This window comes from Odontesthes bonariensis, chromosome 17 (genome assembly GCF_027942865.1).
Source record: "Odontesthes bonariensis isolate fOdoBon6 chromosome 17, fOdoBon6.hap1, whole genome shotgun sequence".
Taxonomy (NCBI): Eukaryota; Metazoa; Chordata; class Actinopteri; order Atheriniformes; family Atherinopsidae; genus Odontesthes; species Odontesthes bonariensis.
This window is the reverse complement of record NC_134522.1, coordinates 4,833,905-4,849,908: the sequence shown is the minus strand read 5'-3', so window position 1 is coordinate 4,849,908 and position 16,004 is coordinate 4,833,905. Positions and strand designations below refer to the sequence as shown.

At 40.9% G+C, this 16,004-nt stretch overlaps 2 protein-coding genes across 2 annotated transcripts; both read left to right on the top strand.

Moving 5' to 3' along the window:
* Positions 1–5,836: 5,836 nt before the first annotated feature.
* Positions 5,837–8,857, top strand: cd93 (CD93 molecule). The gene has a single exon (XM_075447679.1). The coding sequence runs from the start codon at positions 5,971–5,973 to the stop codon at positions 7,609–7,611; it is 1,641 nt and encodes a 546-aa protein (XP_075303794.1). The 5' UTR covers positions 5,837–5,970; the 3' UTR covers positions 7,612–8,857.
* A 441-nt stretch (positions 8,858–9,298) lies between these two features.
* LOC142366519 (endosialin-like) lies at positions 9,299–13,061 on the top strand. Its single transcript, XM_075448423.1, has one exon. It carries the CDS (start codon positions 9,576–9,578, stop codon positions 10,671–10,673), a length of 1,098 nt encoding a protein of 365 aa, XP_075304538.1. The 5' UTR covers positions 9,299–9,575; the 3' UTR covers positions 10,674–13,061.
* The last annotated feature ends 2,943 nt before the right edge of the window (positions 13,062–16,004 follow it).

The following is a 16,004-nucleotide window of genomic DNA, read 5'->3' as shown; positions in this document are numbered from 1 at the left end:
AGACACTGTTTCATTCAGAATAGTTATAACATATGAATAATTCAGATTTTAAGTGTTTTATTTGATCATGAATGCACATTTTAATGTAACCCTCTCTGAAGCTGTTGCTTAAACCTGATTTAAATGTGCTAACTGTGGGAGATCATCAGAAACTCAGGGCACCATCTTTCTTTAAAGACTTTTTTTATCTGAAAGTGGAAAGGAAAAGAAAAGGAGGAGCTTCGAAGGGCCACATGTTGGGAGCGGGGCCTACTGCGACTCAGGTGGTTGAGCCTTCACCTGCTCAACCTGCTCAACCACTTTAGCTTCCCAGTAACGTTTAAAAGGTCTTTGTACGAGTCGTGCCTTATTATCTTAACTGACGTGCAGAAAGTAAACTTAACGTATTCGACTCCCTCCGAGGTAAACTGACTTGTCTGTGACGTGCGCACGTTGTCACGCCATGGGACTCATGTCTTGAGTTTTATGTTTTAGTTTACGTTTTGATGTTCAGTTTATGTCCAGGTTTTGCTTTTCAGTCTTGTCATTGTTTTTCCCCCTCACTCAGGTCATTAGTTTCATTCACGTCACCTGCACTCATTTTCATCAGCTGCACTCATCACTTTCAGTTTTTCTGAGATCCTTGCACCTTACTTATGCACCATCACGCCACGTCAAGTCTTTCAAAGATAAGTATTTATATATTATGTCATGCCAAGTGTTTTTGTTTGTTTTTTCACAGTTTGATTTTTGAATCCGGCCGGCTAAGGCGCGCTTTGTGTTGATTCTTTGTTTTTTGTTAATAAATCACCCTTTATTTTTGAAAAGTCCGCATCTGTGTCCTTCTCAACCACCAACACTGTCACACGTGAGGAAAAGTCCAACTTCACAGGAAAAGGGTCGTCCCCACCGCTGTTTCATTATCGGTCTCCAGAGAGCTTTTTGTTTTTGATTCTGCTCTGATGTGCAGAGTTGAGAACTGTGAGACCTTTTAACACATTTTTGTGCCTTTTTATAAACTGAGTCCAATCATTTCAGTTTGCAGCACTTGTTGTTTATTTAAGTCGATTAATTTACGGATAATCGGAACAAAAAGGATAAATCTGACCACAGTTTGAAACCACAACAAGAGGCCTGAATGGTTTTCTAAATCCTAAATGTCTAAATATGATACATTAGTCCTTAAAGACTCTTAATTTAGGATTTAGTTATAGTTAATATTAAAGTAGGCATGTTGACGTAAACCTGGCAGATGTGGAGGAATCTGTCTTCAGGTATTTTTTGGAAGCCGACACTGTTTGATTGCATGTGTGGGCTCACTGGGTGGAGGAGAGTCTCAGTTTCCTGTGATTGTTGTTTGGGGGCACTTCCAGCATTTAAACAAATACAGGAAGTTTCTGGATTCACACGAATGTCTCAGGCACAGTACATTCAGTTTTAAACACAACAGGTGGTAATAATGTACGGTGAGCTGAGTTTGGTAGCAGCTGTAATGGATTTATAGTATTTTAAGGAAGACCAGAAAGAAGAGCGTTACAATAATCTGTTCTACAGGTGATAAAAGCATGGATCAGTGTCTCCGCATCGGCCTGAGAGAGCAACTGTCGCACTCTTGCAATGTTCCTTGAACGAAAGAACCCCGTCTTCATGTTTTTAATGAGAGATATAAAATTTTAATTTGAATCAAAAATAACTCGGAGGTTCTTTACTACTTCAGGTGAATTAAAATAAAGAGATTTCAGTTTGAAAGACAGTTCCTCTCCGTCTGCTTCAGGACCGACGACCAAAACGTTTGTTTTGTCCCGGCTGAGCTGTAGAAAGTGGTGGGGAGGACTGAAACTGCCATAAATATGCCAAAATAATAATATGAAAATATATGATAACCATATAAAAAAGTAAATACTAGAAAAATTAAGTTAATATTGCATAAATTAATTTTTATGTGTATGTATGTATGTATATATATGTGTATGTATATATATATGTGTATATATATATATATATATATATATATATATATATATATATCGTGAAATTTTTCTGCTTTTAATTTTCAACTGCGTTAATTTAATCTTGTGTTCATGCTGCTGTTACTCAGTCATCAATTTTTTTATTTTAAAATTTTTCCATTTCTTTATTTATTATTTCTGTATGATTTATTTTTTCTATTTTAATAACATAAGATTTTTTTATTCGTTTTTTTTTTTCAAGTCTACTTTATTTATTGCTTTTCTTTATTTCCTCTTTGCATTTCTCCCCTATTTAGTAACATGTTTTCTTTTTAAATGTTGTTGTCTCCGTTTTTACATTTCTGCCTAATTATGCAAATGAGGGGGGCCAGTTTGTTTTTGTGAAATTGGAGTCCGGTTTCAGAACGACGCCACGGACACCGGAAGTGGAGAAAGTTAGCATCGTTAGCAGCTAGCTTAGCTTACAGTCAGAACAACGGTCTAAATGCAGTTAGATGTGCAGCCTGGCTTTTTAGTTCAGACTTTTCAAAGAACTATACTATAAGCAGATAAAGCAGCGACTGAGAGAACACAAACTATGTCGGTCTGTTAAAATAACAAGCTAACTGAGTTGTAAATGTTCCCACGTCCCTGAAAACTGCTGTCATCAAGCCACTACTCAAAAAGCCCAGCCTGGACCCAGAAACACCTATCAACTACCGCCCCATCTCCAACCTACCTTTCCTATCAAAGGTGTTGGAAAAGGTAGTTTCTGCTCAACTTCACAACCACCTCGCCACTAACAGCTTGTATGAGAAGTTCCAGTCTGGTTTCCGCTCTGGCCACAGTACAGAAACCGCTATGGTCAGGGTTACCAATGACCTGCTACTGACCGCTGACGCTGGTTCTCCATCACTTCTCATCCTTCTTGACCTCACCGCAGCTTTAAACTCCTGTACTGGACAGGAAGCTCAGCTGCACCCAGTCTGTGGAATGCTCTCCCCGACCATCTAAGGGCACCACAGACTGTGGATTCTTTAAAAAAAAAGGCTTGAAAACTCACCTTTTTAGAAAAGCCTTTGGTTTGCCTGAAAAATCTTAATACTATTTTACTGTTTTGTTTTTTTTTAGCTAGTTTTAAAATGTAGCACTCTGAGGTCATTAAATTGATGTAAAGTGCGTTATAAATAAAATATATTATTATAACTTCGATACCGGAAGTGCGGCTTGCTACTTCCGGTTTAATGCGCCATCTTTTGAAATCTCTGCAGCCCGATGAATGGGTGAGAAGCTGAGCCTGTGGCTGTGTTCGAAACCGCCTACTTCTCCTACTACTCCCACTACTCCTACTAACTTCAACTTTTTTTAAGTTCCCGGATGCATACTAGATTCTCTGAAATGTTGGGTATGCATCATGAGGTTACTACTCATACTCAAACTACCCAAGATGCAACGTAACGTGACGTCGCCGATCGTCATTTCCTGTCAAAACGTCAGTTTCAAGCTAGCTACAACGAGGGTAGGTTCACTTCCTGTTTTCAAAACAAAAGCACCAATTGTATCGTAATGGCTTTCCCTATGATAAAAGGCAACGGGTATTTTATTTTGTGAAAATAACAGGAAGTGCATTGCTCACTGCGGCTAGCTTTAGTAGCGCTGAATTCGTGGGAACAAAATTGTAAATAGCCGGTATTTTGTCAGGTTTTCAACACGTTGGGGATCTAAACGACTACTTTCTCGCCTGAAAATGTTTCAAATGTTGCTAAAGTTTACAGAGTTTAGAGCTTAAGAGAAATCAGCTTCAGGCCGGCTGATTTCAGCTCGGGCAGGAGCGAAATGCATTGTGGGTAAACGCTCTGCATACTGTCTGATCGATGAGTATGTAGTATGGAAGTATGCGGTTTCGAACACAGCCAATGACACAATCTGAAAGACCGCCCCCTCCTTTTCATAATGAGGCAGAAATGCATAGAAGAATGTAAAAAAGAAAACGTTTAAATAAATGAGTTTTGGGGACATAAATAGGGAGAGAAATGCAAGCGGAAATATTGGAGAAACAAAGCTATTAACAAATGACAAAAATTATTTTGAACAAATGTGTTTTTTAGATGAAATAAAGAAATAAATATTTTGGACGGACTTGATAGATCAATGAGATGTAAAGAAAAATAATACAAATAATACTTCCTTTAAATGCTTCTAATGTTTTTTTGGTTTTACACTCTGTACATAAAGTGCTTTACAAATAAAGTCTAACTGACCAATGAATAAAATAAGAGTTATTTAGATACAACGACAGTGTGACTACAGGGTTCACGTGGGGTGGTCCAGGCGTTAGGGGTGGTGGTCATGACCACTCCACTTCTTGGCTCCGCCCCTTGCCTGGTCATATTGTATACCCATAATTTTGGCTTGAAGGGACACACATTTACTTATTTCACAGGGCTCTTGGAACAGTTCATGCTAATTTATGTCAGATTCAGTCACTTAAACTTTAAAAATCTGCTGCTGTAATAGTATTTGTGAAATTTAAAATAAAATTTTGAATTTTTAAAATCTCTGCACGGTATCTTTTAACTTATCTGGACTGTTGCTTGTTTTTAAATTCATTTCAATTATTTTATTTGTTTCTCTTTATATTCTTTTATGTATTTTTAATGCTTCTTGCACTCCCTGCTGCAATGCTTTTATTTTATGTGAAGCACTTTGAATTGTTTTGTACATGAAATGTGCTTTACAAATAAATTTGATTTGATTTATCCTAAAAAAATACTTTAAACTGGTGCCAGAAAACATTCAGTAGTTAGTATGTTTGATTAAATAATACATTATGAGTGTATTTCAGCATACATTTTCAGATTAATGAATGATATCTGTATCAATCCTCACCTTATGCATGTAAAAGGGTCCATTAAAATGTTGTTTTTTGACATTGGAGCATCACTCTTGTCACGATCGTCACTTAATACCCCCAAAAGTTTGTTATGAAGTGCAAGCGTCTGTTATATTAGAGCAGCACAGAAATAAAATGGAAAAAAGATCACTCGTATCTTTTAAAGGCAAGGCAATTTTATTTGTAGAGCACAATTCGTACACAAGGCAATTCAAAGTGCTTTACAGCTACATAAAATCACAAGAAGGCAATAAAATCATTGAAAATAAAGAAATAAAAATAATAATAATCATTCATTTAAAAGTGAAGAGTGCAGATAAGATAAAGGTAAAAAGATAAAAGGAGTGTCTCTTACCTGCCTTCCTTGTAATTTGTGGTCTTTTGTTTAACTGTTTCACTTTGCATTTTGACTGTAAGTATAATAGTTATTTGTCTTTTCTCACAGTCATGGTTACACATTCTCCACCTTCATACTTTGAGAAAAAGGCCCGATGGCTTTGTGAATGTGTGGGATTCTACTGTAAAAATATCATATCGTGGCAGCCATTAGCATTCCCAAACACTGTATTTCTAAGTGCTCTTTCTGAACCCTTGAGCTTGCTCCGTAATTTGGATAAACAAAGTCAAACTGACCCCTTATTTGGTGGTACAGCTTGTATAATAAGAACGTTCATTTTGCTGGTGTAGATAACAAAGTGAAGGTCAGCTGTTCTCTCTGTGACATCACGCTAACAAAGGTCAAAGGTTTCTCCACCGCAGCAGCTTTTGTGTTGCATTCTTCATGTCACAGTGTTCATAATACTCTGACCCCTGTGTGTTCCTGTATTGTGAGGCACCACAATTAGGGGAGCCTGGAGCCCACAGGGGCCGGAGACATCTGGAGAGCCAGTCAAAACACCCTTTCAGCCTTTCATTGTTTTCTGATTCAGAACGGAACTGGTCAGCAGGGGAGAAAGAAAGGACCCGTAAATGCTGCTAAACATCATTTCCGTCTTTAGTTTGGGGCCCAAACAGGATGCCGGAGCATGAGCGTCAGCCTCAGACCCGCACCACTTGTTCTTTGGCTACGAATGGACAACCACATATTGGTCTCATTTTGCCCTAAATCTCCCAGGGTCCCTCTGGATATCAGCTAAATTGTTGATCTCTATGGCGATCTCCATGTTTTTTATCCTCCTTCTGCATCTTCTCGGGTTATCGGGAGCCGAGCACGAAACGCTGTGCGTCTCTAATGCCTGCTTCACGCTACACATGGAGAAGTTGAGCTTTTACCAGGCCCAGAACAGCTGTACAGAAAATGGAGGGTATCTGATGACGGTCAGAGACGGGCACGAAGAGGAAATGCTGCGCTCACTTCTTCCTCTGGTCCAAAAACATCACGACAGGGGACAAAAAGTTTGGATCGGATTGAAGCTGCACAAACACGACTGCGTGCAGCCTGACGAAACTCTCAGAGGGTTCAAGTGGATATCTGGGGAGGAGAATTCCCACTATTCCAACTGGAAGAAGGAGCCGGGCCGCACATGCACACAAGAGAGATGCGTAAAGGTGGATTACGCTTCTTCTTCAGGGCAGAACCAGCTGAGATGGACGGATGGAGGCTGCAACAGCAAGGCTCTGTACGCATGTAAGTTTAGATTTAAAGGGATGTGCAGCCCTCTGGACCTGCTGGAGCCCGGACACATAACCTACACGCCACCTTTCTCAAAAGAGCCCCTGAAAAGCGACATGAAATCCCTTCCAGTTGCAACATACGCTAATATTTTATGCCCTGACGGCCAGTCGCATTACACCGTGTGCATGGGCGCGCACGGCGCCTTCACCTGGACCGATCACGGCCCCTTCTGCGAACCAGGAGAGCGAAGTTGCAAAGTCAACAATGGCGGGTGTGAACACTGGTGCCGCCAGCAAAAAGACGACGTGCGATGCCATTGCAAAGCGGGATACGAGCTGGGAGAGGACGGGTCCTCGTGCAGGATGGAGAACCTGTGCGGGCCCGACACCTGCGAGCACCTGTGCGTGATGGGCGAGTCGGGCTTCTCCTGCCAGTGTCCGGAGGGCTTCCAGCTGGGGGAGAACCTGCGGGACTGCCGTGACGTGGACGAGTGCGAGCTGCAGGCCTGCGAGGATCACCTGTGCGTGAACGTGCACGGCAGCTACACGTGCGAGTGCAAAGTCGGCTACGAGATGCTCGACGGCGAGTGCACCGACGTGGACGAGTGCGACCACTCCAGATGTGGGGGCGGGTGCCTGAACACCGTCGGATCCTTCGACTGTTACTGCGGCCGCGGCTTCGCTTTGTCCACGGACGGGTTCTCCTGCGTGGACGTCAACGCCGCGGGTGGCTTCACGGGCGCCGACCGGCCGGAGACCAACGGGACGACTCCGGCGCCGCGCCCGTCCGTCACGCCGGCGGCCTCCTCAGACGAAAGCTTCACCGAGTCTTTGACCAGACCGGTGGAGCTCCAGCACCAGTCTCCTCACACCGACACGCCGCCGCCTCACCCGGCCAACGCCACGCACGGCGATCGGCACGGTAACGCGTCCTTGGCGACGGTTACGGCCCAGACGGTTACCGGTAGCTACAAGGTGATGATCTGCGTCCTCGGCTCGGTCGTCCCGCTGCTCCTGTTGGTCGCCGTGACGCTTTTTATCGCGATATTTCGCTGCAGTCGCTCCAAGAAGGAGGTGAAGAAGAACTCCACCGCGGACGGATACTGCTGGGTGTCCTCCGGGTTGGATCCGCGCTTGGAGAAACTTTACGAGTCCATCTTGACGGACGACCTATGACCTGAGGATGTTTGTGTTTATTTATATAATTTATGTTCTTGCATCTCAGTTGTGCTGGGGCTGCACGCTGTTATCCAACACCTATAAATCAAGATTGTTCATCAGTCGATGATTTGTCTTTGTAAAAAGTCAGTAAATCAAATTTATTTGTATAGCACATTTCATGTACAGAACAATTCAAAGTGCTTTACATAAAATAAAAGCATTACAGCAGGGAGTGTAAGAAGCAAGTAAAGATCAAACATGATGAGAAAAAAACAGAAAAATATGGTAAATGTTGCTTTGTGGAAGTGGAAATGAATCTGAAGGGCTCGGGATGTTTAACCCTCATTGTTCGGACCAGGGGCGATTCTAGGATCTGGTCTTTAGGGGGGCCCAGCCCCCCCAGTGCTCACAGAGGCACACTATTTCTCACTAATTGAGGCGAACTAGTACATTTATAAATTTTGGAGCCGTATTAGTTTTGCTTTGAGTAGTGTTTTCCTCTACAACATTCAATTTTGACCTCTTCATTTCAAAAGACTGTGGCTCGACAGGGATAACAGAGAGCCTGAGACAAATATTGAAGATAACTCAACATTGATTTTGGGAGTAAAGTTGAAAAAAATACAAATGCTAGAAAATAAATAAAATGGTCACTAAAATAATGCATCCTTGAGCAAAAAAAAAAAAGTGTTTATGCATAATATAATGTGTTTAAAAATGTGCTGAGCCAGGGGGTGCCGAGCTATCTCACAGTGGTGCCTTGGCACCACTAAAAACACCCTAGCTGAGCGCCTGGTTCGGACTGAGCGGTTCCTCTTATTTTACCAACAAATGAAGAAAATGTAAAGAAGTTTTCACTGAGGGAACGTCAGTAACCTCCTCACTAACGTGTCTGTTTGTGTTTTAATGTCACAAGGCTGAGAAGGAGGACGTTTCTGGGCCGCTCTTTTGAGTTAAAGCTGTAATACACTTTAAAAAATACTCCATTTACAAGGAAAATTCAAAGTTCACTCGAGGAGAAATCCTGAAATTTGATGTCAGTGGTACTGTTTTCTTGCATTGAGGTGACGTAGCACTTAATCTGCTCAGTAATACTAACGATAGATGTTGTATGTACAGTATGTGGTGGCGGATAAACTTGTTGTTGTAAAGTGGAATAGTGAAATAAATAACCTTTTTGACGTGTCATATAAAACATGTACTGTGCTCTAAAGTATCATATCAGACCAAAACTAAATAAACTGTTTGTAAGGACGGATGAAGGGATGGATCGTGTTGTTCTTGTTAAGCAGTGACACCTACTGGTACATTTATTTATTTATTATCATTCTAATATACGATCATTGTAAATATTTTAATTGAGCTACGTGATCATTTCAAGATCAAGATTCAAGAGGGTTTATTGTCATTCCAGCCATATACACAGTATACAGTGCAATGAAATAACGTTTCTCGAGAAGTTTTCAGTGCAAACAAACAGCAACAACAAAGAACAGCTGGGACAACAGATAATACTAAAAATTTGAATGATGAATAAAGTATTTTCTCTCTGAGCCTGAGATCCAGGGAGTTTGAGCCCACCCAGAGGAAGTTGTAACCATCATAAACCAGTTTTTTCTCCGTGCTCTGACTCGTCGGAGCGTCTCAGCGCCAGGCAGGTGGTCATAATGTTACGGCTGATCTGTATAAATTGCTCTAAGCTCATGAAAACTCAGTAATTCCTCTTTTTCGTGGGATTTTTGATCATTCCGTTCCATTCCAGCCCATCTCTGCTGCTGCACGTATGAACTTGTACATGCATTCGCGCTGTTCTTTTCCGCAGCTTTGGAAAAGAACAGCGGTCTAAGTTTATCCGGTTTCCTTCCTGGTCTTCGGGGACCCTGTTTTCCGGAGCCGGAGGCCACAAACTCTCTGCGTTCTGCATAACTCAGGCGGCCACTTTCCCTCTGACAGCGTTTGTGCCAGCGCAGATAACCACGATGACTATTTTTAAGTCTGCTGTGTTTTTGCTGCTCCTTCAGTCGGTCTTTGGCTTAAAGCAGACGGGCACCTGCAGGCCCGTTTGTGCCGGAGACGACTGCATCACCGTGACCCGGGACAGGGTGGACTTTGAAACGGCAGAGAAAGCGTGCCGCCACAGCGGCGGAGAACTCCTGACTTTTCAGTCTGAGGCCGATAAGCAGACGTTTGACATCTTGAGCGGGGAACTGTTTGGAAGCTTCTGGATCGGACTGCGTCTCCCGGCCGGATCCTGCAGCAACCTCTCGGCCCCCCTCAGAGGCTACGAGCCCACCTCTGGGAACGCCGACTGGACGTTCGCTCCATCCCTCGACAGCTGGAGGCAGAGCGCCAAACTCTGCTCTCCGCGCTGCGTTTCGCTTTCGAACCATCACGAGTGGACAGAGAGGCCGTGCACGGACCAAACCGATGGGTTTCTGTGCAGAAGCACACACAAAGATGCGTGCCGGGCAGAAGAACTGTCGGATCCGACGATTATCCGGGGCACCGAAACCTGCAAAAGTGCTCCCTGTGAGCACACGTGCACTGATGTAAAGGGGGGTTACGTGTGCTCCTGTTTCAAAGGATACATCCCAGACAGCGAGAAGCCCAACATGTGCAAACTGCACTGTGCACAAGATAAATGCCCGGCGGTCTGCGAGGGCAACAACGCCTGCCCCTGCCCGGACGGCTACATCATCAACGGGGAAATGTGCGAGGACATAAACGAGTGTGTGATGGACACATGCGAAGGAGGCTGTAAAAACACCTTCGGGGGTTTCGTGTGCTACTGCAAAGAGGGATTTGTTCTCAAAGACCAGGTCAAATGCACCAAGCCTGGGAACAGCGACTTTTTGCCCATCCCCACCCCCGTGGCTGTGAAGCCGGCCGCCAGCAACAACACGGTGAAGGGCTCCTCTGTGGCGGGGGGCGCCTTCCTCTGGGTCTGGGTCACGCTCGCGGTGGCTGCTGTCGTGGCCGTGTTCGTCATTAGACTTTTTGTCGTTAAGCGTCAGAGACGCAGAGAACAAAACTCTGCTCAGCAGCCTGCTGATCCCGCTGACCATATGGAGTGTTAAAGGTGCTCCATTTTAATACCATCCGTGTTGCTTCCTGCACTGAAAAAAACAACTCATAAGATTTACTTAAAAAAAACCCCTTTGTAAGTATTTACACTCAAATGATTTAAGTAAGATTGAATGCTGCAATATCAAGTAAATTTTACTTACCATAAAACATAACAGTTTTGAAGATATTAAGTAACATTTACTTAATTACATCTAAGTTTTAAGTTATATTCATTTAAACAAATTAAGTAAAGTCTACTTGTTTTTCATAGGCAGGAACATCATTTTACTCAAAATTTTTATTAAATTTGATATATCTGTAGTATTTGCTGTTGTGAAGTAACTTAGTAGATTTTAACGATACACTTTCAGAGTAAAGTTTATGTAGTATTTCTAGGTTTATGTACATACAACTATTAAACATTTAAATTGTATGAGGAAACCTAAGTAAAACTTACTCTTCCCCCGTAATTCATGTATTACGTTAATAAAATGTTCAATTTTACTTAAGAAGCTCTAGTTCTTACTGAATCTTAAAAATACAAGGCAGAAATTATGACAGTTACTCTAATAGAGTTTCCTTGACCAAAAAGTCACTTTTTTTCAGTGTACCATCTGTGTGCTTCCTGCTGATTTAAGCCGCAGATTCGTGAATGCACGTGATGCTTCGTGAGGGGAATGTGCTGTTAAGCAGACAGAGGAAACTCAGGGAGATATTTAAAGGCATTGCTTCAGAGGAGAATGGCCTCTTAAACATCAAATTAGATAACAGACGTAAACTCAAATATTAATTTCTACTGAGTGAGGCCATGATTTAGGAACGTGCGCCTCGCACTTTATTAAAAAAAGAAAAGTGTAGACGGCATCTTTCGACTCAAACCTCCTTTTTACCTTTTAAATAACGTCTGTGGCTGATCTTTGCAATTAAAGCTCATCTATAAAAGTCAAAGTTTGAGCAAATTGCTACGAAAATGAGCAGAACGTGGGAGCAATAAGGACTTAAACCAAAAAGAAGGGAAGAAAAACTGTAAAAATCTATAAAAGTGGTAAAAAAGGACAGAAATTCACTTTTTTTATTTCCATACAGCCAAAAAGAAGATATAAAACTGTTCATTGCTGTATACTTTGTTATATATTATCATTTAAAAGGTGCATTTTACTCCTAATTTGAAGGATTTTTGCACATCTTTATTGTTTTAACCCTTAGGATGGTGTCACTCTTTCAATCAATCCTCATATTTTATCATCCGAGTGAAGTTTCCACCTTTGGTTTTACAATAAATACACATGATTCATATTTCTTTAGTGTTTAGTGCCGCGGCAACACGTCTGTGCATCCACAGACTTCAGTTTAATCCGTTTTAACATACTTTTGTTTACAGTTTCATGAAAAAAACCTGAGATAGGAAATGTTGGCACAAACATAATGTGTAAAGCGGTTTTAGACGGGTTTGACTCATAGGTAACCACGCTGTGTTAGAGCCGTAGAGTTGCTGGTATGGTTGAGTAATTCCCTGAATTGTATGTCTGTTTTTCTGTTTTTATCGTTGAGTTGATCTCAGCTTCCATGATAATCCTGAAGTAACATATCCAGACTTATAAGACTCTTTAAATACTCGCTCAGTCGATTTAAAGGCAACATAGCAGATGGAACCACTCGTCTGTGCCTTTTGAACTCGCATGAAAAGATAAAAAATGAAATAAAGAAGACTTTGGTGGATGTTTTCGGGCTTCAGGAACAGCCTGGAGTCGGGTGTAACTGGGGCACAAATGTGTGCTACACCTGTTTGTTGCACCTGAAATAAGGTGGAAAATGTTAAAAAAAAATTAAAATCAAGGCCAATCGAGCTGGAATATAATTTATAATTTGTTCGGGAAGCAAAATGCTGCTTTATTGGTCCAACAAGCAGTCGCTCACATCTACAATCTCCACTTATCCTTTGACTTTTTCTTTTCCATGCAGCAACAACTCAATGGTTCGGTGTTAACAGATTATAAGGAGCTGTGAGTATGATGCAGATGAAAATCTGAGCATGTTTAAGACAATTTTTGCACATAAATCAAGTTGATTCTATGTAGTTCACTTCTTTTTAAAGAGAAAGTTTCAGACAAACCTTAAAACTTCTATTTTTAAAAGTATTTGTCATAGTTTCTGATGAAAAATTCAACCTGCAGAGCAATCAGTCAGATAAACGTGCTCTCTTTAGGTCAACAGGACAGTATTTCCCCTGAAACGGAGCCGAGTCGTCACATTTTACTGGACAAATTTTCTTTTTTTTCAACTATTTTTATGTATTTTATACTGGATTCATGTTCATATTTGTGCATATGCATCTATCTGTTTGTGAAATTAATGTAGAGGATATGACTCTGAAATTAAAACCTGGATTCACTCATTCACATCAGCTGTTTTTGCCTTTTTTGGCGCAGTTCTGCTGACACCTGCTGTCCTGATGAAGAAACTAACACAGACTCAATGACCCGCCTTTGTTTTTTAGATCAGCATCATGTTTACAGCTGATTTATTTAAAGGTGGAATGTCAGAAGTCCGGAAATATTTCTAATCTTTCAGGTGTTGGAATAAAGTCGACCATTCCTCCATTTTCTGATATATTTTTTTTTTTTAATATATATATATATATATATATATATATATATATATATATATTTTTAATTTTTCAAGAAGAAAGTTATCTATAAAAACTGACAAGACAAAAAAAAAACAATACTAAAAATAATAGTAATAATTAAAATAAAATATGTTATGCAATCATCAAAAATACAGGGATAGAAATGGTAGCATCACTGCTTTTAGATCATACCACACCAGCTCGAGTTCAGGGAAATGAGTCAATCTGATGCTGGTAGATTTCCCACACAAGTTTAAAATTGTTGCCATATTTTATAAAAAGTCTTACTTCTTTTTCTGCATCCAATAAGTAATTTTCTCTAGGGGCACACAGATATTAATTTCACAAAGCCACATTTTAATTGGGGGCATCTGACTTTTTAATTTCAATGCATTTCTTAGCAATTGTCAAAAGGATTTTTGTAAGTTTCTTTGCATAATTTCTCTCAAGATTACAATTAGTAAAGTTGGTAAAGGAATGCTCCCTCCTCCATCCCATTTTCTGATGTTTATTCAGAACGTGGTCGTCGTGGCAACAGCCTTCTTCTCCTGAGTCGCTTCCTGCAGCTTCTCTGGGGAGACATCGAGGCGTTCCCAAGTCAGCTGGGAGATTAAATCTCACCAGCGAGTCTTACGGTGGACCTCTCGGTCCGTTTGAAACCGCGGTGAGAGCTCTGGTTACATTGTAGGCAGCGAGTTAGACTCGTTGGTCTTTATGGGCAGAATTTCTAATCCAAAGAACTGGAATAAATGCAACTGGAAGAAGTTTCAGCTTTCATCTGAAAGGCATCTTCAGTTCTAAACTAGCTGGTGGCAGAGGTGGGTAGAGCAGCCAAAAACTGTACTCCAGTAAAAGTACTGTTACTTCAGAATAATATGACTCAAGTAAAAGTGAAAAGTAGTCATCCAAATAATTACTTGAGTAAGAGTAAAAACGTTCTTGGTGAAAAAACTACTCAAGTACTGAGTAACTGTTGAGTAATGTCTGATTTATTTGTTAACACAAGCATTCAATCAGACAGACAAAAATACTAAATAATCATCTTTAGGCAAATTAGAGTTCATCCAATTGATAAAATAAATTAAAATTAATGAATTAATTACAAAATAGCTTAAATTAAAATAATCCAGGTAAATTCAAGTTCTTCAATAAAAAATAAAAGAGACTTAGGAAATGTTTAAAACATATGTAACCCATATGTAACCTAAAAAACAAACATTCACCTATCCATGGGGGGAAAAAACGAGTTTAGGAAACTTAGCGCTACATGTTTCCTCAAGTTAGATGTTGAGTTTCTGCTGAAATGTGCGTTTGTTTTGGTTGACACAGAAGACACATAATGTAGCTGCTGTTTCTCCCTCTTTGTAAGGTAAACATGCTTTCAGTATGAGGCCTCGTCTGCGTCTTCATTTCCCACCGTTGGTTCTGACACTTTTCATCTGTTTCTTTCTTTGTTTGCTACGACTGCTAATGCTAAAGCTAACCCGTCCCGCCGCTGAGATCGAGTACGGTCACGTGACCAGACTGCACGGCTGCGTCTGATTGGTGGAACACAGTCAGGTGGTAGAGCCTTTGGCGGAAGTCTCTCTCTCTGTCAGAATAAAACATTAAAATGAGGCGTACGCGGGGGGATAAAAATAATGAGGCTTAGAATACCAAAGAGGTAAGAAGAAAAGTAACCAGCTCATTGTAGCCTAATGTAGCGGAGTAAGAGGACAGTTTCTGCTGCACACATCTACTCAAGGAAAAGTAAAAAGTATAGAGATTTAAAACTACTCCTAGAAGTATAATTTTTTCAAGAACATATATAATATACATATATATATTTTCATGTAAATGTAACTCCACCTCTGGCTGGTGGAGAGTATAAGTAGTTAAAGGGCCGTTCACACTTTGCGAGTCGATAAAATGTCACGTTTGTTGTGCATCTTGTTATGTTGGAAAGAACAAAGGGCGAAGCAGATCTGCGGCTTCAAGTTGTTTCACATTAGCTAATTATTTTCCAACAAAACGTTGGTCTGATTAATCATTCATATCAGCTGCAGTGATTGTTTAGCTGTGATGAAGATAAGTTGCTGAAAACAACAGTTGTATCAGTCCTAATAGCTGACTAAACTCTGAACTTTATAGCTCTCCTTTCCTGTTTTGCACCATAAAGCCAACGCTGGTGACGATGAGTTTGTCTTCTTTAACAGATTCAACAAACTGTTCTCAGAGACTAAAGCCATCTCACCAGGTTTGCTTTCAGGCGTTTTATTTAGCATTTAGCAATGAGTTATTGTATGGAAGACACAATAAAATGAACCACAGGATGATGTCAACAAAGGGTGAATCGTGCATGACAAGGCAGTTCTGACCACAGTTTTCTCTTTCCTGTCCTCTCAGCCCCCAGCTGGTCCAGGAAGATGGCCGCCCTTCCTGGTTCTGGTTCTGATGGAGGTTTCTTCCTGTTCAAAGGGAATTTTTTCCTTCCCACAGTAGCCTCGTGCACGCTCAGGACGGGGGATTGGATCAAAGAGAAATTTCGTGCAATCTGTTGGTTTCCTTAGCTAGGCAACTTATATTAATTGGCTCCGTATGAATTGGACTAATTTGGACTTTAATTAATTGGATTATGATTTTATTACAAAAATGTGAGAGCAGTAAATGCACATTGTCACATATCTTCTGTTCCTTGACGTTAGGGAGTTAGCATCGGTGCTAATTAGTGCCC